This window comes from Falco biarmicus, chromosome 3, assembly GCF_023638135.1.
Source record: "Falco biarmicus isolate bFalBia1 chromosome 3, bFalBia1.pri, whole genome shotgun sequence".
NCBI lineage: Eukaryota > Metazoa > Chordata > Aves > Falconiformes > Falconidae > Falco > Falco biarmicus.
Genome location: NC_079290.1, coordinates 23,126,344 through 23,152,137, shown reverse-complemented (window position 1 = coordinate 23,152,137; position 25,794 = coordinate 23,126,344). Strand labels below are relative to the sequence as shown.

General features: G+C 34.2%; 1 protein-coding gene across 3 annotated transcripts in view; it reads right to left on the bottom strand.

Moving 5' to 3' along the window:
• The window catches only part of CSMD3 (CUB and Sushi multiple domains 3), a 725,150-nt gene that overhangs the window by 259,137 nt on the left and 440,219 nt on the right, over positions 1-25,794 (bottom strand). For all 3 annotated transcript variants that reach the window (XM_056333378.1, XM_056333379.1, XM_056333380.1), the window contains 3 exons: positions 19,443-19,559; positions 12,238-12,453; positions 11,427-11,615 (listed from right to left, as the gene is read on the bottom strand). In XM_056333378.1, coding sequence (XP_056189353.1) covers positions 11,427-11,615; positions 12,238-12,453; positions 19,443-19,559 — 522 coding nt within the window. The remainder of the gene's footprint in view (positions 1-11,426; positions 11,616-12,237; positions 12,454-19,442; positions 19,560-25,794) is intronic.

Below are 25,794 nucleotides of genomic sequence, written 5' to 3'. Positions count from 1 at the left end.
AATCCTCGTGATAGCAGACAAGAAAGCAAGTTTAGTAACAGCAGTCTTGAAAACCACATGTAAAGGAATTTCTCCCATAGCATTCAGTTATATAATTAAAGTTCCACAGAAGCACACACTGAAGAACACACTGCAGCCCACAATAGTAGCTGCTTTTGTACACTTCTCAGAGGGATTCTCACAAAATCAACAGTTACTGCTTGGCTTCTCTACTTGCCTCCTGCCAGTGCAATTTATGACTAAAAAAACCCCAACCAACAACAACAACAACAAAAAAAACCCAAAAAACCCAAAAAACAAAACAAAACCACCCCAAAACAAACCACAAAACACCAAACCCATGAAAAACAGCAGTATAATTCTGAGTAAGTGCTGAATCAAACAGGGAAGATATGTGATTAATATTGTAAGACTTTCAAAACTATACCGTAGGTAGTTCTATCTGCCAATCTCCACTTCTATCTATAAACATGAACACGCAGCTAAGTTGCTTAAAATTACATGGAACTTCTGGTAACCTATGGTTGCCCTCTATTCTTTGATGTTAATATGACAGCATAAATAAAACCCCATAATACTACTATGTGCAGTTAAGTGTTGAGTAAAAATTGTCAGGGAAAAAATGTTAATAGAGTTCTTAAGTTCAAAATAAATACATTTATTAAACATGTCATTTGTTTAAAGTGTTTGGAATAGAATTTTAACAAGCATTACAGTGAGTGACAGATAAAGAGACTGAAGAGGCAAATCAGGATAAAATTAATGGAAAATATGTAAAGAGGGAAATATAGAAGAGAGAAAAGGGATAAAACTATTTCAGAAGGAAAAATCGTTGATGAACAGAAAGGCTGTGACCATTAGAGCTGTTACCACAAATGACAAACGTTTCCGCACTGGCTTATACTGTTGCATTTTAGTAACATTCCCTATTCAACAGAGAGGAAATTCAGGTTGTTTTAGTGACAGAGCTTAAAAAACAAACAAACAAAAATACCCCCCAAAATACACTTATTTCAGCTGAAACTTAGAATCTACCCTACACATTTTGCTTGTAGGGAAAAAAAAAATTGGGAAAATATTCTAACATACAGTTATGTTTTTACAAAGGCTCTAATTCAGGTTTATATAAAATACAAGGATGTAACACTAAGATTGAAATAAATCACTGTTTCTGGACTTTAGCAAAAATATAGAATCATGTCAGTACTAGACAGGAAAATAAACAAAAACTTAAAGAAAAATAATGAAAGGAAAATACTGATAAAATGAGTATAAATAAAATTTTGATAAGAAATTACTGTTATGCCTCAGGTTATGAATGTGTGTTCATTCTACCTTTCCATCATAAACCAGATGAGTTTAAACTACTATTTATTAGTGTATTTAAATGCTGTAATGAAGTAAAATGCCTTTGTTATTGTAACCAAGGAATGAAATGCATCTGTTTGGGTAATTTAACCATTCAAAAACAATTATTTAATGAATTGCTTAAAAAAAATGCTCTTTTAAGAGTATTTTGCAAGGTTTCTCACAATTCAGCTGATGAAATCCTCACCAATAAATATTATCGGGGGAAAAAAAAATAATTGACATGCTGCTACAGGTTGAAATTCAGCCATTATCTTCTTCAAAACAACCCCTTGGAATCAAAACATAAGAGCCACAAACAGTAATTCTGTTTTTCAAAAAGATGTTATCTCTTGGTTAGGAGACTAAGCACATTGCAGCAGCTTGATTGGGCAAATAAGTGGAAGCATTCTAAGGATGACTTCATCTTTAACCAACAGCGGTAGCAGACTGCATATCAACAGTTACTTTGGAATGTGTATTTAAATTCAGTGCTCAACAAACTGTTTCTTATAAAACTGTTAATCTTCAGAAGTTCTACCTCTTCAACTGATGGCAGACATAAGAAAATGTACCCTTGTCAAAAGAGCAGATAACAAGACAATCCTGGAAGGATTAGGTTGTGACTGAAGCATTCTTTTTCTCTGAATAACCTGAGTTATGAGCTCATCAAAATTTTCCAGGTGGTTTTGGTATCCTGACAGAGTTAAGTACAGGGAACCCTATTCTGACGGATAAAATGAAAGGAACATTGTCTTCTTCAATCAGGAAGAATAGTGTTTTTTACTTTTATTTGATATTGTTCCAAAAGAAATTATTTCCTTCCATAGACTCAAAAATGACTAACTGCATTTTCTTACTATGTATCTGCAGTACATGCATCTACATCAGAATTGATCTGAACATCAAAAATTCACGTGACTGTGTATTAAATTGACTTTTGATATACTTTGCACATACTTTTTTGTCTGTTATCTGACTGCATTGTTTATGTTATAATGAAATCTACTGTCAGATTTGGGAAAGTCCTGCTTTCAGGAACTATACATAATTTTTCAGCAAGTTAATGTTTCTACTAAAATGGCCAAATGCAAAAGAAATCATTGTTAGAAAAAATCATTTACATTATTACAATTATTTTTCATAATTAATTGCTCCACCTGACAAGAATGAGGAGGAGTCCCATACACTTTTAACAATATGCTGCTGCATTGCAATTGACCAAAGGAGGATGGAGAAATAGCATGACAAATGAGCTTCTCGATTAGTATTAACAATGTAAAATGTATTAAAAACCACACTCTATATTAGGACAACTTAAACAACCAATGTGCACAGTTTGCCTTTAAACTAAATATAACATTCTTACAAACAAACAAACACAAAATAATTTGAGAACTGTTGGCACTTACTGAAAATTTCCACACAGTGAACAGGAACAGTTAAAACTTTATATAGAATATTAAAATGCATAAGAAATGTTAAGGAAGTGCTTATCATATTATAATGCCATTATGATAACTGATGGTGTTAGCTGTATTTTGGCTGTATTTTGCTTTGGTCAGGATATCTTATCCCTGAAGAAAATAACAGAACTACAAAATATGCAGAATGATAGGATAAATATTTGAATGAATAAATTTACTTCTGAAAAACAAAAGAAAGATAAGGATTACTTTGTTCTGAGAGGAATCAATAAGAAATTTACAAATGAATACTACATTTCTTAAACTGAAATTTCATGGTGCCAAAACATAGGGCATACTAAAAGAAAACTTAGTTAAAACTAGCAAAAGAACACTTTCTAAACCCCAAAACTATTAAAAATAACCTGTCTTAAATTTTTTTTTGTCTGCACAGAAATGGATAAAGCTTTGCAGCAAGACTCTAATGGCAATGTGGAATAAGATATGCAGAGGGTAGCAAATGTCTCTCCTGCTAATTAAGTAACTTTGCAAATTACTGCAGACATATCTGTGGTAGAATCTTCACTCCATTGGTCCCATAATTGTGTTTCAGTTCACTGCATTTATTTTTTCTCTGATACAATATAACCTTTCAGATATTTCTATTTTTCACTCACCAGGTATTTCCTGAAAAGCACCTTAATTCAAGCTTTGCAAAGAAGCTACATCAGTAAACAGGAAAAAATTGTCAACGTAGCAAAAAACTTTACCAGCAAAGATCCATGTACAATATTATCTGATAAGTGTGCAATGAACATAACATAAATGAATGGATTTGTCTATAGATTTTTAGTGTGTGCTTGTCTCCTTCTCATAATTGTAAGGACTATCCTTGGAATTCTGTATGACCAGAACATCAGAGACTTTATGACTAACTGAAATAAATGGACAGAAAATGTTATAAGGAGAAACATAAATGCAAGTAGCTTATATGCACAAGAAAAGAAGATTTTAAAATCAGTGTCTTCCAGTTAGGGGTTAGGAGACTGGAAAGAGATTGTATGGTCCTGAGAAAGCCAAAGGAAAAGGCCCTACACAACTGGGAAGCTATGAAGAGATCAGATTATTTTCTTTACATAGACATAGAAACAATTACAGGTTAGAAACTCTGACATGACAGTTATAATGAAAGGTAATGGAACCTGGCTATTGGACAGCCTTATAAGGAGAGGAAGAAAAAAGTAAAGAAAAAAGAAAATGGAAGACATCAGGGAAGAGAAAAAAAAAGACATGAGAAATCCTGGCATAAAAGAGACCACTTCTTATATTTCACTAGAAATAAAGGTAATTCCAAGAAAGCAGTGTGTGTGCTGAATAAGAACACTGCATATAGTTAGTGTTTGAATAAAACATGAAACTAAAGGATAATAGTATTCTTACAGATCTGAAATCATCTTCACTCCATTACTGATTATCAGAAATGTTTAATTTTATCTATTTCATTATTTTCCCTTTAAAGCAACAATAATCGCTTGTTTGTTACTGTCTGTAACACATTTAAAAGAAATTAAATTGCTTCTTGTAAGCTAACTATGGCAGTAAAAATGATAGAGAGCACTAGGCAGAGACATCTAACTCTGAAAGCATCAGAACCACAAATTCACAAACTTAAGATGATACCTGCACATTGTATCACAACCTCGAGACATGCGCCTAAGACGTTGTTGAAAGTGTTGATTAATTAGGACTTAATCCAGAGTTTAGGTTTTCCTTCTAGGAAAATCAAAGCTTCTACAAAAACCTAGAAGTGAACAACTATTCATACTTCAAATATTTTCCAAGAATCTGTTACTCAATAAAAAACCAAAAAGAGATCCACTATCCATTTTGGAGTTCAAAGCAAGCAATTTAAAGGTTTTTGACCTTTTTAATTTTTTATTTATTTATGTATTTTAGTTATTAGATACATCCATTTATTTACAGATTGTACTGGGTTTGGCTGGGATGCTGTTAATTCATAGTAGCCTATACAGTATGTGTTTTAGATTTGTGACCAAAAGAATGTTGATAACACAAATGTTTTAACTACTGCTGAACAGTGCCTGCTCGACATCAAAGCCCTCTCTGTTTCTCAGGCTGCCCCCGCAGTGAGTAGGCAAGGGGCTGAGAGAGTACACAGCTGTGACAGCTGACCTGAATCGACCATAGAGATATTTCATGGCATAGAGTGTCGTGCTCAGCAATAAAATTGGAGAAGTTATTTTCAAAGAACTCATTGTTTGGTGATCAACTGAGCATCAGTCTGCTGGTGGTGAGTGACTGCCTTTGCATCACTTCTATCTTTTTTTCCCATTACTAATTAAACTATCTTTATTTTGACCCACAACTTCATGGTTTTGGGGTTGCCCTTCCCCGCTCCGCCCCCCCCTTGCTTTTGACCTTCCTATTTTCTCCCTCATCCTGCTCAGTGGAGTGAGCAAGCATCTGGGTTGAGTATTCATGAGTCAGCTGGGGTCAACCCATTCACGTAGATTAAGATCTTATGACATTCAGACTATTTCATAGTCATTTTGTAGACTATTCAAACTATTAGAAATATCCAACCCTAAACCAGTCTCAAAAAAGTAGTCTAGTGCAAAATTTCCTGCTACTACTTTTCCTTTCTTTCTTGTCTCCTATCATGTGCATTTCTGAATGTTTTTGAAAAATTGAGGAATTTGCCTGAATAAGGAAAACAAAACAAAACTACAACAACAAAAATGTTTTATGACTATTAATCAACTGCACAGAAAGATGCTAACAGTAGATCAAAAACTTTGAATAGCTCACCAGTATGGCTGGCTTCATTACAATAACAATACATTAAGATATAAAAATGTGAGTACTGCCTGTGTCTCTTCTGCTTGAAAGTTGTAAGGTCTCTTTTTTTTAAAAAAACAAACAAACAAACAAACAAACAACAACACAAAAAAAACCCAACAACAACACCACCAACAAAACCCCCACCCAACACAACCCCCTCCCCGACCTTTTTCCAATTCTCCTCTTCCCACTGGGGAGGGGTGAGTGAGCCAGAAGCTGCCCGGTACTTAGTTGCCAGCTGGGGTTAAACCACAACATACCGCTTGCTAATCATGAGAGAGTATATTTAAATAAATATAAAAGATTTCAGAATTTAATCACGAAATGATCAATTTCTCAATTATTACTATGATTTTTTCTTCACACAATATTATTCTTCACACATCTCTAGATGTATTGAAAAGGAACATTCATTTAGATACTAAAACACCAGCCAACGAAAGTGAAACAAATTAAAAATAAAAAAATGCAGTATGTTAACATTTTTGTTAGTTAACTAAAACTACAAGGCATATACTGGAAACACAAGTGATACAATTCACAAGTGACTACAGACACCTCCCCCCAAATGAGCTCAATCATATAGTGGACTTAACTATATTGAGAATACGTACATTTACTATAAAGGTAACTTTAGGATATCAGGAACGCTGTACAGCTATATAAACAAGACACATGTATTTTGTGAACCTCTACTAATCACATAACTAGTGAATGTGGTCATTTGTAATTACCATGTTCATCAGGATTTACAAATAGCAGTATTAATTCTGTAACAGTTACTCAACTTTAGAGCTATTAGCCATTTAACAGAACCAGCTAAATAAAAATACTGAAAATATTTCTGTAATTGTAGAAAAGACTTGCTATAAAAATTATTCCAGCACCGTATCAGTCCTATGAAATTCAGGTGTCATCATTTCAGTAGTTCGTCTTTACAAATTCAGTAACAAATACTTGTTTGTTATTTGAACACTACTTTTGTATTTATTAAATCTAAATTTAAAAATTTTGGGGTTTAAATCATAATCTCAAATTCAGTGTTGAAAAAATAGTATCTTCATAAATTGAAAAATAATTATATTAATTAAAATATATAATTTATATCCAACTTCTGAGCAAGAAGAGGAAGATGGCTTCTGATTCAATGGTAAATTATTTGGTTTAGCACTTATGACTAGCTACTTTGCTTCAGGACTCAGCACATTGGCCGCCTTCGCTTGATAAATATTCTGGCAAGAATTCCAAATAATGTTATCCACCTATATCTACAATTGCTTTTTTAGTTTCTTTATATCACTAACCAGAACTATTTCCACAATTTAACTAATCTTGACAGGAAAATTACTTATTTCTAATAGGTTTACGTTTTTAAAGTATTATTTTCTGCTAAATGGTCCTTTTTCTTGCACTAATGGAAAAGAGAACTGAATCTCCTCATCTAGTTTACTTTTGCCATTTATTATAGAAAGACACTTTCATCATCTCTCTTTTAATATTAAAATGTGTACAATCTCATTATCTTTGTTCCTAACCCTCCTCTGAACTCCTACAAGCTCTAGAGTATTTTTATGGCAATAGATTTGGAAATATTTTAGGTGAAACTATTAATTACTGCAAGCAGTCTCTGTCCCCAGTCTTCTATACAAATAGCCATATCATTTTTATTGTGTTTTCAGTGTTTTTAGGTCAATTTCCTAAGTAAAGCCATTCATTTAGAATTCCTGAGAAGTACAACTGCAATGAGTTTTTTCTTCTTTCCCATTCATGGCATCTATCAACCTTACATTTATTTTATTATACGGTTTATCTGTTCATTCATCTAGCTTATAATGTTTCTCAGATTCTTCAACATTTTCTTCTGGTTGTAGCTATTCAAATCAAATGCTATCATTGAGTTCACTTCCAGATCATTAATTAACATATTAAAGCAGGATAGAACTAATACAAAATTTGAAACATTAATTTAATTATATGATCAATTTTTAGCATGCATACTCTTCACTTTTTCTTCTTACAGATATTTTTTAACTAATTAATTAATAGGATCTCACATGAAAATATTTTCAGTTTTATTGAAAAAATGTTGGCAAGTTCTTTATATGTTAATTGTCTGTAATTGTAATGAAAAAACTAAATTACTATTTTTCTTTACAGCACATAGAGCACTGGATGAATGCTGGTATGAAACTCTGACTCATGAAGACGACTGTTTTAACTGATGGGCTAGCCTTTTGCTATGTCTGCCCGAGGTGGAAGAGGGAGATGAGAAGAGTGATAATTTACCTAGAGTTTTGGCCAGGTAAAAAATGGTAGAAGAGATAGGTATAACCAGAAGAGACACTGAATACATGAACCTATAAACATGTACTACCAAAATGAGTTATAAGAATGAGGATTATTTTATTTAACTGCATGGCAAATTTCAAGCAATCTAATGGATCTGATAAGCCAAATCACAGTGTATTTTAAGGATTGGAAACAAAAAAAAATAGTAAACATTGACCAATAAAATACTGTTAATCCATTAAATTCAGCCTCTTCCTGTTTAAGTAATTTTCAAAAGATATTTATGATTCCATTGATTTTTCAAATTTTGCATTTAGTCAAGTTCAGTATTACCAGTAGTCCAATATACTGCAAAGTCCACTTATAGCCCATGAATGACATATGAACACCACCAGAAAAATTGATTCTTATTGGTCATAACTTCTGTGCTTCTTAAGAGTCTTAAAATCAGAAAAAAATCAGGACCATGTCAACTAGGAACCAGGAATCAGTCATAGATAACACCGATTGTTCTGACACCCTAATTTTTCCTTTATTCTTTCTGAAGGCTGCAAACACTATCTGACATCACATGACTAGAACTGTGACTATCATGTGAATTGAAGCACTTTTATCATATGCTAATGAAGCACATTTACACATTATTTGTGTCTACACTGCTAAATGCATCCACCCCTGGGAGGGACCCCTGGATTGCAGGCTAAGTGGTGAAATATGGCATCCATCTACATTGCTCAGAGCTAAGTCTATCTAGAGAAGCCTGAGCATGTCTATAACAAATACTACATGTTAGTGAGTGTCCTCTAGGTTCTGTGTGGTGACGCTGCGGTCCAAAAGTGTGACTATATTTTTTCGTGTGTTCAGAACATCCAAAAATATTTAAGAACAGTACTACATCCAGAATACTAGTGGGGTTTTGTTGCATGAAGTTAAACAAATGTGCAATATAACATGAAGATTGGCATGATGGTCTGACAGTGATTGAGGATACAAAACAGGCTTTGATTGTGCATGTCAGCAAAAACACTGTTAGGAGGTCGCCACTGGCAAAGGAGACCAAGACTACTGCAGTCTTACCCACCATCACCTATTGGAAGGGTATTCTGTAGTGAACTGCCTTATCCACAAAGTTTTGTTTTAAAGAAAACAAAATGGTTGACACGTGAAAAGACCACAAAATGAGTTAAAAATTATGAAACTTGTACTATCAAAGGACTAAGACATAGCTGAAAGTAGAAACCTAAGATATGTAACAAAAGTGCACAGGTATTAGTTATAAACGTTTACTAAGAAAACAGACAAAATATCATGACCCACAGGACTCAACTATACTTATCAAGAGCAAATAGGATCAAGAACATAGGGAAATTCAAGTTGGGAGGGACCTTAGGAGGTCTTTAGTCTGGCCTCCTGGTCAAAGCAGGCTCAAGCCAAATGTCACAGCAGGTGTTCAGGGATTCAACCAGTTGGATCTTGAAAACCTCCAAGGATGGGAACTGCATAGACTCTTTAGGCAATATGTTCCACTGTTCAAGATTTTCTTTGTGAAAAGGTTTCATTTATTTTCAGTCTGAAACTCTTACTTCAGTTTATGCCTTTTCCTTTCATTTTTCTGTCATAATCTACCATGAAGAATCTCGCTCTATCCTCTTAATGATCTCACAGCTACTGAGAACTGCTATTAGGTTCTCGCAAGGCTTTCTTTTCTTGAGGCTGAAAAGACAAGTTTCTCTCAGCCTTCACCACTGGATCAGTACTCCAGCTTCCAACCATCTTTGTGGCCCACCACCAAACTTGTTCCAGTTTATCTATTTCTGTCTTATATCATATTCTTGCAGTGACAAGCTGAACACAAATACTATGAATAGTGGTTGGTTCCCATTGAGGTTGTGTGTACGTGAAAGTGTATATAAAATCAGAAGTATTAAAGCTCATGAATCACTTTGGCAGGAAATGCCAAAGACAAGCAACAGTAACAATGTGTGTTTTTCTGAATCTAATAGAAGTGGTCAACATGAATTTCTACTCTCCAGTTGTTTGAATTTCATTGTTATGTTATATAAATTAAGCACCATATTGACAAAGGCGGTATATTTATATTATTGACAAAAGCACCATATTTACGGGGCGGGGGGGGGGGGGGGGGCGGGGAATGGCTGATTAAGTCATTCTACTGGAAATCATCTTTCAGTTTTGAAGATAAGGAGAAAATACATTGACTGGAAAAGAATTTACTCCTTGTGTTCCAGCTCTTCTCTTAATTCCCACCCCCCCCAAACACAAACATGAACATTATTTTCTATGTCATGAAAACTAAATAACAATGTTTTTCATTTATGCTTCTGCACAAGCTCTTCTTTGCAGATAATTTACCAATTCATTTCCAGTATACTAACTTCCAGAAATTTATTACTAAAATTTAACCCGTCTTCACAACTGTTCATTATTAGTATGGTTAAAAATTCATCAACCCCAACACAAAAATAACTGTTATTTATGCATTACACTGACTCAGCTTCTAAACCATCTCTTACATACATACATAAATGTATATACCAAATTCAGAACTTTTGTTATACCAAAGTGAGCACAGGAATAGTTTGGATATTAAAATTTTGATACAGTAACTAACACTGGATAAAAGCAAGCACATAATCAATCAATAGTTATTATACAATCAATATCTGAAACTTATATTTTACTGTACAATTCAGTATGAAAAAATTAAATACTTAAATGCACATCGATACAGATATTTTCATATATAAACCTTTCAAAATAGCATATACTCATAAATAAGACAATTAAGTAACTATCCTACTCTTTATAGATTGTGGGTTTTTAACAGTTTTCAACAGAATTTAAAATCGAGGCATTTAGGAAGAATTCAGCTCAGAAAACATCAGCCATTAAAAGTTAAGATTCTAGTCAAAGCTATGTATGTAGGCTACCTCTACAGTGAGTAGAGTGTTAGGAACCACCAGAAAGTGTTTCCTCTCAGTTATCTTAGTTACCATATTAAAACCAGAATAACTGTTCTGAGGATATTCTGAGGATACAGTTCTCAAACTTACAAAGCCCAGGTTGACTGCACTCCTATACATGGACCTGATTTTATGAAGTAACTCTGGTCTATATGCTACAACTACACTTAAATGATTTTGTAATACACTTATCACTTGGAAGCTTGCAATTACAAAAAAAAGTCAATTATTGGGCATCTGAATTGGTAAATGCTGGTATAAATTTATAACCAGTTTTCCTAACGTACTAATCAAAATAAGAGTAAGCATTGTGCCCTCATTTTAAAATTCTTTCAAGTACAGACTATGAAGTGCACTGATAGTTGTAATACTAAATACATTAAGTAAATATTAAATAAATTTGACTAAGGAAATATGGAGAATGTGACAGTACATTTAAAAGTAAGAGGTATATTACCATGCTTTTCCATGCTGTAAATCTGCAGATCCATGGACAATGACTACACATACAAGCAAATGAAAGCAGCTGACCACGTACCCACACACCTTGGCAGAGGTGCACTCCATACTCGTCGGCCACCACCAAGACAAATAATCTCAGAAGCTCCTTCTAAACGATATCCAGATGAACAGGAGAATGTCAGAATATCTCCCACTCCAAAATTAAATCCTATCCTGTTACCAAATTGTGGGATCCCAGGATCTTCACAAGGTTCAAGATTATACTCTGAAAACAAGAGAGCAACTCAGCTTGTATGAGTGAGAACAGCATGTTTTCTAACAGTCATATTTGTCATCTTGCAGTCTAGTAATTTCTGTGTATTTCCATCTGACTGTCAATCCAGATTTCAGATTTAAAACCAAAATGAATGTGTAAATGGTAAATTGGCAATTATACTACATTAAAAGTAAGACTAATGAATACATTCACAATGTTTTTAAGATGCGTAACACAACATGCTTTATCACTCTTGTAAGAGCCATAAATGTCCCAGGTACATAAAACAAATGACAACAATGACCCAGTATAAATGCCTAAATAATTGACACTTGTGCTTATCTGGCATTTCACTAACTGAAATTAGACTAGTTCTGTTTCCTTCCCTCGCTTGATAATGTGTCTTAAGAGTTTACTGCCATGATATTTATCATGTAGCGGAAATGTCTATACAGAGGCACAGAGATTTGCTTGCTTTGGAAATGCTGCACTTAGGAAACAACTTGTACAATTTTACAATACAGTACATGTATTCATCAAAATCACTTCAATTTTAAACTTCTCACCTCCTTAATATAAAATATTGAAAAAAATATTTTTCAGAAGCCCGGTATGACAGGTATTTCCTTACCAGAGAAAGAAATATTAAATCCTTCATATGATATTGAGAAATCTGAAATAAAGCGCAGCTGAGCCCTGAAATTTCCATAGAGACCAGCATTGATAGGTGAAGGAAGCTCTGAGCCAGTCAGACGTGCTAATGGCTGTGTGAAACTGCCATTCTCTGTTATTAGTAAGTAGTCATGATGATCTTCCAAATGAAACGTGTAGAAGGTGAACTGCACACCTATTAGAAAATGTAGAATTAGATTTACTTATCACATGGTTAACATCAATGTAATTAAGCTAAGGATTAAATTCATGCATTTCATTATGAATCATGGTTCAGAAAATTAAGATACTAGAATTTTTCTAAAAACTAGTAAAAATTTCCTGACTTTAGTATTGAATTATCTTGGCAGCAGGACTTTTTGTTTTGACACACCTTTCATTTTGCCTTTAGCTGCAAAATATGGATGCTTGATTTATAGAATTCAGAGACATACACTTTAATTTTTTATGTAAAATCCAATGACGCACCATGTATGTTCAAAATTGCAAACTGTTTACGGCAGAATGGGAAAGATAAACCTTATTTCTTGCAGGAAGCAGTATCCTTGTATAGCAGCAGTAGAAGTTATAAAATAGATGATGTATTCTAATAGCACATACAGTACAGCAGCATTTCCTCCCCCAAAAAAGGGAGGTCTCCTAATAAGATGTGATATATGTCAACAGTATGGTTGGGTTTTTTTGCAAACCATCAGATATAAATCACACATCTAGAAAGGAAGATATATACTGGAACACAATACAAATAAAAAGACTTAAAGGTCAAGACACAGAATTAAGTTACTTTTTCTGCATTTCTGTAACTAAGAGTTTGACCATGATCTTCAGGCAGAATGCACAGAAAATCAAGAAAAAGAAACAGGCTAAGACATTCATTACCTTAAGTGATTGTGGAGACCTCTAATACAATATTTCTTTCAGTATTATCATATACATTATAAACCAATGATTCAGGCTTGAAGCTAGATATACTGTGCTTGACTCAGTTTTCTACACATAGGACCCTCATGCCCCTTTAGGTGTTGGACGTTATCTTTTCTAGACTTCATGTGCACCTTCAGAAGCTCTCGATAAATTTCTTTTGTAGTTTTCTTAACAATACTGGATCCCTGGGGTTGTCTGAATGGCATTAGACATTTATGTTAACGCAACTCAATCACACCTAGTAAACAGAGATTGTAAGGGTATCTGGAATGTAAGGACACTTGGTTTATGAAGATACCTAGTCAAGGACCTTTCAGTGTCAAAAGAAAACACAAGAAATGAGAGAAGTGATAAATTATACACACACACACACACACACATTTTAATGATCAGGATTTAGTGGAGACAGTAACAAAGACAACTCAAGTTTCTCATAGATGGGCCATTGAATGTACCACCCAAATCTTGTAGCAGTTCAACCAGAACTTAGTGACTGGTTAGAATGGGGAAAAGAAGATTTTCTTGGGTCTCATGGAGAGTAGAAATTTACTGTGGACTATTTGAGGGAATTTGTGAAGTTATGTAAAACTTAATATGAGATTTTAAAATGGCATTTGTAGGCTGCAAAACTTTTTGTGGGACATTTTGGGCCAAAAGCAGGTGAGGGGAGGGATCATGGTGGATAGGGGAGAAAAAAGTGGGAAAATAGAGAGTTGAGCCTCTTTTACTAAGCCCTGCACCTAACCACCACAGCCTGTCCTCTGTTCTTTTTAAACACTGTTCCTGACTGTTTATTGTGCAAGTGTGTCTTCTGTCCCAAGTGTGAGAACATGTGTGACCACCAGCGAACATCAGCATGGGCTGCCTGGTGAGCAGGGTGAAGTCAGGGCCAACTGGAAAAAGGGCCATTGGTCACAGGGGACCAGTACCTGGACGGACTAGGATCTGGGGGCTGAGTCCTAAGCCATGAACCTGGAAGGTTGTGGGAGCACATGGATTAGCATGTGTGAATCTGTGCCAATCTTAGCAAACTTCTGTTCCCTTCAGCCCAGCTGGTAAAAGAGGATTTGTCTGCCTGCAATGTCCATGGCTGTTTCAGTGGTCTTGGTGTTTCTGTGCATGCCAATGAAGACATTTGTCAGTGTTTGTGTGACCAGCTGTATATGTGTGTGTGCACATATTAGCACCTTTGAAATACATGCTTAGTCTTGCTGTCAGCCGGACATACAAATGGGAGCAAAAGAGAAATTCCTTAGATCTTAAAGACCTCTAGATTGTGTTTCCCTTTAAAGAAACTAGAAAACTACCAGCTTTTTTAAGTTGGTATCTCTTTCTCTTCTTATAGCTCCACCTCCTGCCCACCTCCCATTTGCCGTAGCTTGCGGATCCAGATAAACATATCCTTACTTAGTAGCACTGATATAAACATTACAGGATAGTATTGTGTTTTATGCATAGGATAAAACTAGATAATCCAAGAAATCTATTCTGGATTTTAAAAACTCTTAATTTGATGATTACAAGAGCAAAGCCATTCATCTGCTTTGAGCATCCCAGATGGCAATAAAATGGCAAAAATCACACACTGCTTTTCAGACTCAAAGTTAGGTTACCAACATTTTGAGCTAACACCATGAGATAGATACATATATATAGATATATATATATAGATATAAATAACAGGGCTGAAATTCAGGTCATATTTGTTGCATTTACTGCACTCCAAATTAATTTTGGCCCTTTCTATGCATGCATGTATACTGCAAGAACAAAGTCAGATATGCAAAGGAATATTTTATGGTAGTAACCCAAAATAATGGAGTTCCTGTAAATCACAGCTGAGTTTCACTGAGCATTGTTCAAACACCAAACTCGAGGTTTAACTCAAGGGAATGTTTCAATCAGTTTTCCAGATTGCCATGACATTTCTAAGCAAAACCCCAAGGTATAACCCAGCGGTAGCTGTACAATTTAGTTTTCTTAAAAAAATATTCTAATCACATTAATATATGCTGTGTGACAGATTGTATCTTCTCCAGAGAAGAATTTTAAAAGATATGTTCAGGTAGATTCCTTCTCATTCTGCCTCACATGCCCCTTTCTTTATAAAGGGAATATTTAAAATCTGAAATGAAGATAGGAAGACATAACACTGTACAGTCATTTCTCAATATTGCCATCCAGACTGTCAGGGGATGAGTAAATTAACTGTTCTATTAGTAAATGATTTAAAATACACCACTGATATTACACAAATTTCATTTCATCAAATAACCACAGACAAAATACAATAATTATTGTCATGATAGATGTTTCCTTTCCTCTTCGTAAATAATACAAATTGCTAGACATATTAACCATATTTAAAGTGCATGTTCCATTCCCTAGGTAACAATTTTTTAAAAAAATAAAATAAAATAATACCAAGCTTTAATGAACATTCAAGAATCATAATGCTGGTCCACATGAACACAAATGAAAAATCATTCCAGAATTCTATAAGTTTAGATACACTTGAACAGTAAAATTAATATATAAATTAATATTGCAGATTATTAAAGGCAGTATATACAAACACAGAAATTGTTTTTCTTAGCAATACAACATATCCAAGTGTAAAATACAAGTCTTAACTAAACATATGCATTTAATTGCTTGCTACTATGTAACAGCAGTATGAAGTTGTAACATAAATATGTGTGTTTAAAGAAGTATCCCACAGCATTATGGAGCTAATAGTTATATACATTTTCTTGGCAATCCGACATGAAAGTACAAATTAAAAAAAAAAAGCTAGAGAAAAATAATTATTTTTTAAAAATCGTATCACTAGTTGATGTCCAATAGAAGATACTCCTTGAGATTCTGAAGATGGAATTAAATTAGATATGAAATAAAGCAGAAAATGAGATTTTCAGAGCAAAGGTTTTCTCCCTTACTTTAAAATAACCCATTCATGTGTGTTGGATTAATTTTCCCAAGTGGTAACTATCTAAGACTTAGTCACTCAGTTTCCCCATGGACAATACATCTGGGGACTATATAAACCCCCTGGACATCAGATGATAAAGATAAATAGGCACCTTCAGGAGATGGCTCATTCCATCTACTTTAGATACTTTTTCAGAGTGAGATGACTCATATACTGAAGACATATATACTTGTCCATTAAATACAGAAGTGCCTAATGGACTAGTTTACTCAGACAACAGAACTTTACCCTTAGAAGTTTCAAGTTACATTAAGTAAGCCTGTGACTTACTGCCATAAAAGGAGAACTATCTGCCTCATGCAGTACTACAGGAAGAACTTACAATATTAATAGCTTTTTGCAAACAAGAACAAAATATGAGAAGTTAATATATTTCCTATTTCCTACTCACAGCAAATCTCTTCAGTTGTTTCCAGCAGATCTTTGAGCAGCATGAATCAAAATGCCCAAGTCAAATTACAACATAGCATTCATATTTATTTTTATGATAATATAAAACTTGACACAAACAAGATTTGTATCAATATATGTGTGTATACGTAAGTATCAGTGTGTATGTGCTTCTAAATATGTATGTTTATACTATTGCTCTCTCTGTATATTGTATATCTGCATGTGTTTTCTCAGATGTCTGATTATATATGGTGTTTTTTCAATAGCCTCACATAAAATGTAACCATATTGAGACTTTCAGCTTTTACTTATCCCAAGTTTTAAGTATTTCTCTAGATGAGTTTTCAGTAAAAAAAAGATTTAATAATAAGAAAAAGATCATTTTTTCCAAGTGCTTTCCTTCATAATCACATTTTTAATTTAAGAAAAATTAATAGTGTTAATAAAATGTCTTTCAAGAATCCTGAAAATTTTGGCTTAATCTGGGCCCATGTTTACTGTAGAATTTGCATAATTCTCAGTCACATATTACTCCATGAAGCGAAACTTTTAACCACCTCTGTTTTTCTCTTCATTGCCCAGATTATAGTTTGTGTTGGTAATCCAATGGCTTTTCAGATAGGGTGCAAACTAAATGACTACAGGGCTAACCGTTTTCTTACACTTTTCATCAGTCTTTCTTGCTTATTCAGAAGAACAGTTATATTCTTCCCACATCCTTTCTCAATTGCAAAAGATCCATAGTACCTTATATTCCTGCAACTCTAAAAGACATGTATTATACCTAGAGGTAACAAGGGCAAATGTGGCATCTGATGTAGGCTCAGTAATTTCAGAGTACTTCTTCAACTGTGAATATTTACAAGCAAATTATATTGACACAATGGCAACATTCAGTAGTAAAAAGAGACTGCAGAATAGCTGGAGCAGTAATTTTGAGAGATACACTTTGCCACTTTTAACACTTTAAGGAGTTTTAAATGGGACATCCAGTCAGAGTGATTTAACATCTAGATGAGGAATTATCATGCTATTTGTACAAAACAGAACAAGGGGATCACAGAGCAGCACAATTCTCTGTGAGGGAAGTCTTTTTATGTTATCAATAACTCTTTCTTAGAGGAATACATCAGCAGTATATTTTGTTACAGTTTTCATGCCCTCACAGAGAAAACTGATGAAATCCAGAATTGAACTTGCCTTCCTTCTCTCTTTCAGTCCTCCTTCTATATTCTTTCCAGTGTTACAGATGCAGTTCTCCTTCTTAAGTTCTTATCAGCTCAACCTATATATATATAGTTTCTCTTGTGACACCTATCCTAATTTCTGTCCTTCCCTTAAAATTAAATTCTTATGCTTCTCTAGCTGTTTCCACTCATAGTACAAGAATACTACTCAGTCACTCCTGTACTTAAAATAAAATATCAACATGAATATAAAAGTTTGACCCATTTCTTCTTTAGTTCCCCAAGCTTTCGCCTAAAAGCAACTAGGATGCACTTTTTCAAGGAAATTTTGCTACCTGGAAATTCCGACTTCCATTTGTGTCCTAAGCATTTTTTAACCCCTCCTGCATGTCTTCTATTTTTTTCTTTGAAATAACTCTTACTAAGATCCTTTCTCTGAGAAAAGTTAAAACCAGTATTACATGTTTATTCTAAAACCTGCCTTTAACCACCCTTTTGTTGAAAGTCTCCTGTCCCTCAGTTTCTGCGATCACTCATGATATAATTCTTTCTTACCTCTCAAATGTTCTTTTACTGAGTTTCATTATTTTTCCCCCTCTACATTTATTTCTAAGCTATATTATTTATTCAATCCATAACTGCATATTAAACTGTCATTTATAAGCTGCCACCCTGAAAATGTGTCTTGGTAAGCTGAAACAGTTTCTTTTCTCCAAAATAATAGGACTTTATGCACCTTGAATACTGTGTTCAATTTGGGGCCTTTCACTTCAAGAAAGACATTGAGGTGCTGGAGCATGCCCAGAGAAGGACAACAAAGCTGGTGAAGTGTCTAGAGAACAAGTCTTAAAAGAAACAGCTGAGGGATCTGGGGTTGTTTAGTCTGGAGGAGACTCAGAGGGGATGTTATTGCCTGATATTGGGAATTAGATATTGGGAAAAATTTCTTCAATGAAAGGGCGGTCAAGCATTGGAACAGGCTGCCCAGGGAGGTGGTGGGATCACCATATTTGGAGGTATTTAAAAAACACCTATTTGCAGTGCTTAGCAACATGGTTTAGTGACAGACTTGGCAGTCCTGGGTTAATGGTTGGACTTGATCTCAAAGGTCTTTTCCAACCTAAATGATTCTATGATTCTGTGATTTTCTTCCTGACATTTCTGACATAGTCCACAGCTAGTCATAATGTAAAATTTAGCATAATAAGAACTCTTTTAAACAACTCCCTTCATTAAATTTATTCCTTTTTACGTCATAATATGAATAACAACTTCATTTTTCACTTCAGATTCTTCTGTTGATACCAAATCCAAATATAAATGACTACTCCCAGCTAATCTTTTTCTAAGATAAAGCATTTTCTCATCAACACAGAAAAAGCATTCACCCTCTTTCACCTGTATGAATTAATGTGCACACAACAAACTATCTGTTATTTGTAGCGTAAACTGTTTCTGACTTTCTGTTCTGTGGAAAGTATTAGGGCCTAGTCCACTTCTGAAATTCTAGGAAGGACTACAATAGGAATAAACAAAACCAAAAATCAGCAACACAAATCTTACTTCATTGCTGCTAAGCTAGATCTACATGTGTAGCACAGAACACTGGACTTCCCAATTTAAAAGAAAAAAAAAAAAAAGTGGAAAAAGGGAAAAGGATTTATTTACCTTTTCCATGGGTAACATCCACAGTCCATGTACAGTTCAGTGAATTTGGATACAGATCCGGATAACCAGGGGACAAAATTGTTCCACTAGGTCCTCTAACATCTCCACCACATAAAGCTAGAAATAACAAAGAAAATAATAATAAATAACTAATATAAAACTTACAAATGAGAGAAAATGTAAGAAAACATTTAAAAAAGAAGGACTTCTGGATTTAAACCAGCATAAAAATAGTTGATCAAATGATTTAACAACTCTACATATAACTTCAGCCTATTTTTACACAATATGAAAAGAAATATAATTAATGGATACTTAACATGTGTTTTAATAGGTACTAAGAAAATGAAAAGTGTGTTTCCTTAGCTGTTTTTTCACATTTTCTTGAGACTATGAAAGTCATTCATTCAGGAAGATTAAGGCAGAACACAGAGACAAACAATATAAATTTAGCCAGAAGATAAGGTGGGAGGCTTAAAATTGTGTACAGTGGATTTCACTATTGAAGAATTACTGAGTGAATACATTATTACAGGGAAATATTACATGCTTTCTTGTATCTAATTATTGGATATGCATCTATATAATGCAAGTGATAACGATAATTGCCAATATAAGTTATTCTATAGTGTCAATAGTCACTTTATGAAATTAATCAGTAACTGAACAATATAAAAATTAAATTACATCTTGAATTAATAACAAATACAAAAATGAAGTTATTACAACATTGGCACAAATATCTTAACAATTCAATGTTTACATTTTAATGGTGAATTTTCCAATCCACAGACTCTTGAAATACTAAATTAATTAATTTTTTAGTAACAAAGAGTCTTTTATACATCAGAATTATCTTTTCTCAGTAACAGTGATTAAAACTCAGTACCAAGTAAACTTATTAACTCATAGTTTTCTGAATATAGATTATCTCAAAGGGCATACCTAATGAAATAAATTAGGTGGGTTTTTTTTTCCCTTCAAGATTAAAATTCCTTTTATTTTAATTAACCTAATTATATGTATTACTTCATTTATTTTGTAGAAATGTTCCAGGATACCAAAAAAAAAAAAAAAAAAAAAAAAAGTGAACTATGTTACTGCCAACAGATTTAAGTCAAATAATATAGACTGTTTTAGAAAAGTTGATTGCAATTCTTCATATAAGCAGATCTTCCAAAGTAATTAACTCAAACTCTCCCTTTTCAGCCTTAACTAGTCAAAGTTCTCAACCATTGTCTTTTCAGAACCTTTATTGGCATCAACAGTAGTTTCTCTGAGCCTGCAACTTAACCTCATGTGGTAATAAATGGAGTTCAATCCAGCTGGCGGGCCAGTCACAAGTAGTGTTCCCCAGAGCTCAGTACTGGGGCCAGGCCTGTTTCATATCTTTGTCAACGATCTGGACAAGGAGATTTGAGTGCACCCTCAGTAAGTTTACAGATGACACCAAGCTGGGGGAGGGTGTTGGTCTGCTGGAGGGCAGGAAGGCTCTGCAGAGGGAACTGATGGGCTGGACCAGTGGGCCAAGGCCAATGGTATGAGGTTCTACAAGGAGAAGTGCTGGGTCCATCACTTGGGTCAGAACAACTCCATGCAGCACCACAGGCATGGGCAAGAGGGAATGGAAAGCTGCCTGGCAGGAAAGGATCTGGGGGTCCTGGCTGACTGAATATGAGCCAGCAGTGTGCCCAGGTGGGCCAAGAAGGCCAACAGCATCCTGGTTTGTACAGGAAACAATGTGGCCAGCAGGACTAGGGAAGTGATTGTGTCCCTGTACTCGGCACTGATGAGGCCGTACCTTCAATACCATGTTCAGTTTTGAGCCCCTCACTTGAGGAGGAACGTTGAGGTGTTGGGGCATGTCCAGAGAAGGGCAACAAAGCCAGTGAAGGGTCTAGAGAACAAGTCAGAAGGAACTGCTGAAGGACCTGGGGTTGTTTAGTCTGGAAGAGACTCAGGGCAACCTTATTGCTCTCTACCTAAAAGGTAGACACTTAAGCAGACATTTGTCTCAAGGAAATACACACATTTTTCAAACATTTCAGTAGCACTGTGAGTGTTTTCATGAAGGTAAATAACTTCTCATAATGAGGTCAATGCATTGCACACCAGCACTATCTTTAGGTCACTGATTAAAAAGGAGTATACATTTAATTACTGTTTTCTTACAAAGCAGAAATGGAACTTCATCCTATATCCTAGGATGAAGATCACCTTATTTTGCCTAGCTAAATATGTTTGATTGTTCTAACTAACCACATTTTTATTTTAAACATGTATATTTGTCTGGGTAGCCTTATGATTTCTTTTTGTGTGCTGTTTCTCCTGCCAACGTGCTAGACTTTTTTTGGCCTAGTTGTAGGATGGAAATTTGCAGATCCAGTACCATAGGCCGAAACAGGACATTCTAGGACCACAACTGCCCAGTCTCCTAATTGTGCCACAGGGGAATAACCTCCCAGCATACTAATTTTCTTCCTACTTCTCTGAAGAGACAATGAAAATAACCACACTATCCACTTATCACCGGATATTATATTTAGACATTAGTAAAACAGAATCAGGGCTATGATAGCACGTTATTAGGGCTTCTGATAGTTAACTACCTACTTTGTCCATATCTTAGGTATTAACAAAGAAAATGTAATCAGTTTTTATAATAATGGGAAATGGCCTAAACAAATAATGTAATTTACAGTGTGTATTTTGAAAACCTTTCAGGAATGGAAATGGTGACAAAACATCTACAGCATGCCATCAGGCACTGAGTGTAACTCTATGAAGGCTAGCAGATGGCAAAAAAAGGCACCGAGAGACCAGCATTATACAAAACAAAGCCAAGTTGACATATCTGAAATATAAAATGTGTACTGGCCCTGATAAGATGGCAAACAGCCCAAGCATGTAATATCACTACTAGTATCTGACTTTTTCAGAGTGCAAAGGAAAACAGAAACACATTAAAATAAAAACAGCAAAAGATAAACTTCATACATTTTTCCACATTCTACAAGGAACCTTTCTTTCACTTTATGTGATTATAGAGAGATAGAGGCTAGGAGACACAAAGTAGAATGAATACATAAGCAAATAAATGAAGCACTATCTTGGTGTTCTAAATTGGAAAACAGAATATTGTATTGCTAAAACTCTAATTAATAATTTGTTATGCAAGCAGAGAAGCTGAATCAAGACATGTCTAATATTTCCCCTCCATTACTATTTTTTCAGAATAGTGAGAAACAAAATAGCACAAAAAATAGAGAACAAAATACAGAACTGATTCTATGAAATACAGATAGGTACCTGGATGTATAGAATAAAGTACTTCTATAGCACTGTGGTAATCAGGTATGATGTGACAATTTAAGAAGCAAGGTATGGATAACTGTGAATGAAGATTAAAATTTAATAGTGCTCAGCGGCTAAGCCAGTTGTTTAGGGGAAATAAATTCTTACAATGTTGGGCTGATTACTTACACTTTCTTTTGTTGTAAATGATCATAACTGCATTCATTTTGCTCAGAACATTATCAGTCTTAAGAAAGACTGACAGCAACCAAGCCTAGCTTAGAAAATGGCCCTATGTAGTTTGAAAATAATTTTTGGCCTAAACAATTTTAGAACCTTTATTCAGGCTGCTCATAAGTATCTCAGTGGGAGACATGCAAGCTATGCTTCATCCCTGAAATACATGAATAGTTGTAATGAAAGCACTTGTCATTCATACAAGTTCCATTTCAGGCCATATTTCATGCTGCTATGAAACTGTTACAGAAAATCAATCTTCCAATACTAGAAACAGTCTCATAATTTCTAGCCTAAATTTATTCATGGTCCATTTTTACCCATTTGTTCTTCTGTTAAACTGTCATTATATTCTTTTTCCCTCTTGGGTACTAACTTTGGGAGGCTGGCAAAGTACATTGGTATCTCTGACTTCAGATCAGTTAAATGATACAGGTTTTCATAACCTACTTCTGTAAGTTACATTTTCCATATCTATGACCACTGCATTAACAACTGCAAGTACTTACCTGTGTTTCTTGTCACAGCAGCTGTGCTACACAAACATTGCTAGGACACTTCACATTAGATTGTGACATTTTTGTTCATATTTTTTTTTCCATATTTTTCACATGGCCTCTGTTCTATTTAGAACATATTTATATTTAACTACAGAAGTCAAGCTGTATATTATCTTCCTGAAGAGATCAGCCTGTATAGCTAGCTTAACACTCATTCAGTGAAAAGCCTCTTACTTCTTAAATTTTGCTTTTTATACCATGAAATAAAACTCAGCAAGCGCTAATTACATTCTCTGTCATCCAAGGTCTTTTAATAAGGTTTACTACCTATTTAAAACTAATTTATTTTGATGTAAAACAAGTCAGTCTCAGAGTTATGAACAGTATAGCAGTAATATAAATTTATCATGTAAACTGGATGTGAGAAGGGTGTCACCATATCCAAGGACAGAAAACTATCGAGAGAATGTATTTCTTATTTTAGTAAAGCAAGGGAAAATAATATAGATATACATAAATGCATGTATCCATGTATTTCTACATACGGTGTTCACTAGCAATGCAGTTAAAAAAAAAAGACACAATATTGTCCCATTTTAGACTGACTGAAATGGTGATATCTGGGAAATTAACATTTTGCATGTTTTCAAATTATATCACCTACCATTTTTATATATATAAGACTTTTCAAGAGACTAGCCATAGGTTACCAACCACAGCTTAGAAACTAACATAAAATGAGGCATCACAATTTTCTCAAAAAAGAGAAAATACCCATAAGAAGAACAGAAACCTGAAAAAAAAATTGTAACTTTTCAGTAAGATTAGCTTGCTTCAAGTACAAATAATTGAAAACTATTTGTTTTCAAAGGTAATGGAAAGAGAAAACACACATTTAAAACTGACTAGCAATAGTGACAACTTTACAAATGGTTTCAACCACCATTGAGAAAGCCAGTTCAGAAGAAATCACAGAGTGAAAAGAAGATAACCCGATTTATACAGATATGTTTGTGTATATCTAAATACAAGTACATACGTGCACAAACACACAGAAGCTCCATTATATTATTTTCCTTAATTAACTTCCAACTAAAAATCTCATTCTAAGGTGATTTTCATTTACTGTGTAATTTGATAATAAAAGGGAAATGTAAATATAGATAAAAATTATTGAAACAGGGAATTAAAATTTGAATCTTGTGTGCTGTGCTTCATAGACCAAAAACCTTCATCATCTGTCTTCCCTAATTACACAAGATGTATTGTGTCTTAAAATGGGATACAGTCAAGTAGTGACAAGTAATTAACAACATGGACATCAAATTATTACGATCAGTTGATGTACAGAAAACTTGTACTTGACTTACATTACACAAGAGACTAACAAGAGAAACTAGTGTAGCCTACCTTACTCACAACATAAACTTGTATTTTTCCCTTCTTATTTAAATTTAAAATGGACCAAAACATAATATCTATTTCCAGTTCTGGCATCTACCACACTGAATATTTGCAGCAGATTTTTTAACAGTTATATTTTAATAAAAGCATTGGGTTTAGCTTAGCGATGTCTTAACAGAAATTACTTAAAACATCTGCCGTATTTCCTGTATATATTCCTCCTGGTACTGCACAAGTCATATTTGGTAAGTCATTTGGACATCTAGGTGTTTTCGATATAAACATTAAAAGCTTTCCATCTTGCTTGAATATTTCTCTTCCTATTTATTAATTTTCTTAAGTAAATGAAGATAAAGTGGAATGTTACTGTTTACTTTTAATTCAAATGGTGAATAAGAATGATTATGATTAGCATTCAAATTCGTGTTATCATGAAGGGAATAAAAGGACTTACATAGATATCTAACTTTTATATTATTTTCCCTGACATTTTTAATGGGATTAATACAATACTTCATATATTGGATAGAATAGGTTTCCTCACATATATTCAAAGCTTTAAAGCTAAGTTCTGTTATAATACTCATACAGAAAGGACATGATAGGACAATATGTTTTCTTATTTGTTAAGCACTGGGAGGAGAATACAGTAAAAATATTCAGGGCTGTCCAGATAAGTGCACAGTGAATCACATGTAGATGTTAGATAGGAATGGTATAAATGTAACACAAGTAATATTTTCTAAGCAAAGCTCAAACTCTTCTATTTTCTTGCTCTTAAGTATGACTATTTTCTGAAGGCCTGTAAATATCATGATTTGAAAATAATGGTTGTTTTTTATTTGTATGTTTGTTTTCCAAGGTAATGTGTCCCATGTTTATTGTATATAGATCAAACCATGTCTTCAGATGAATTA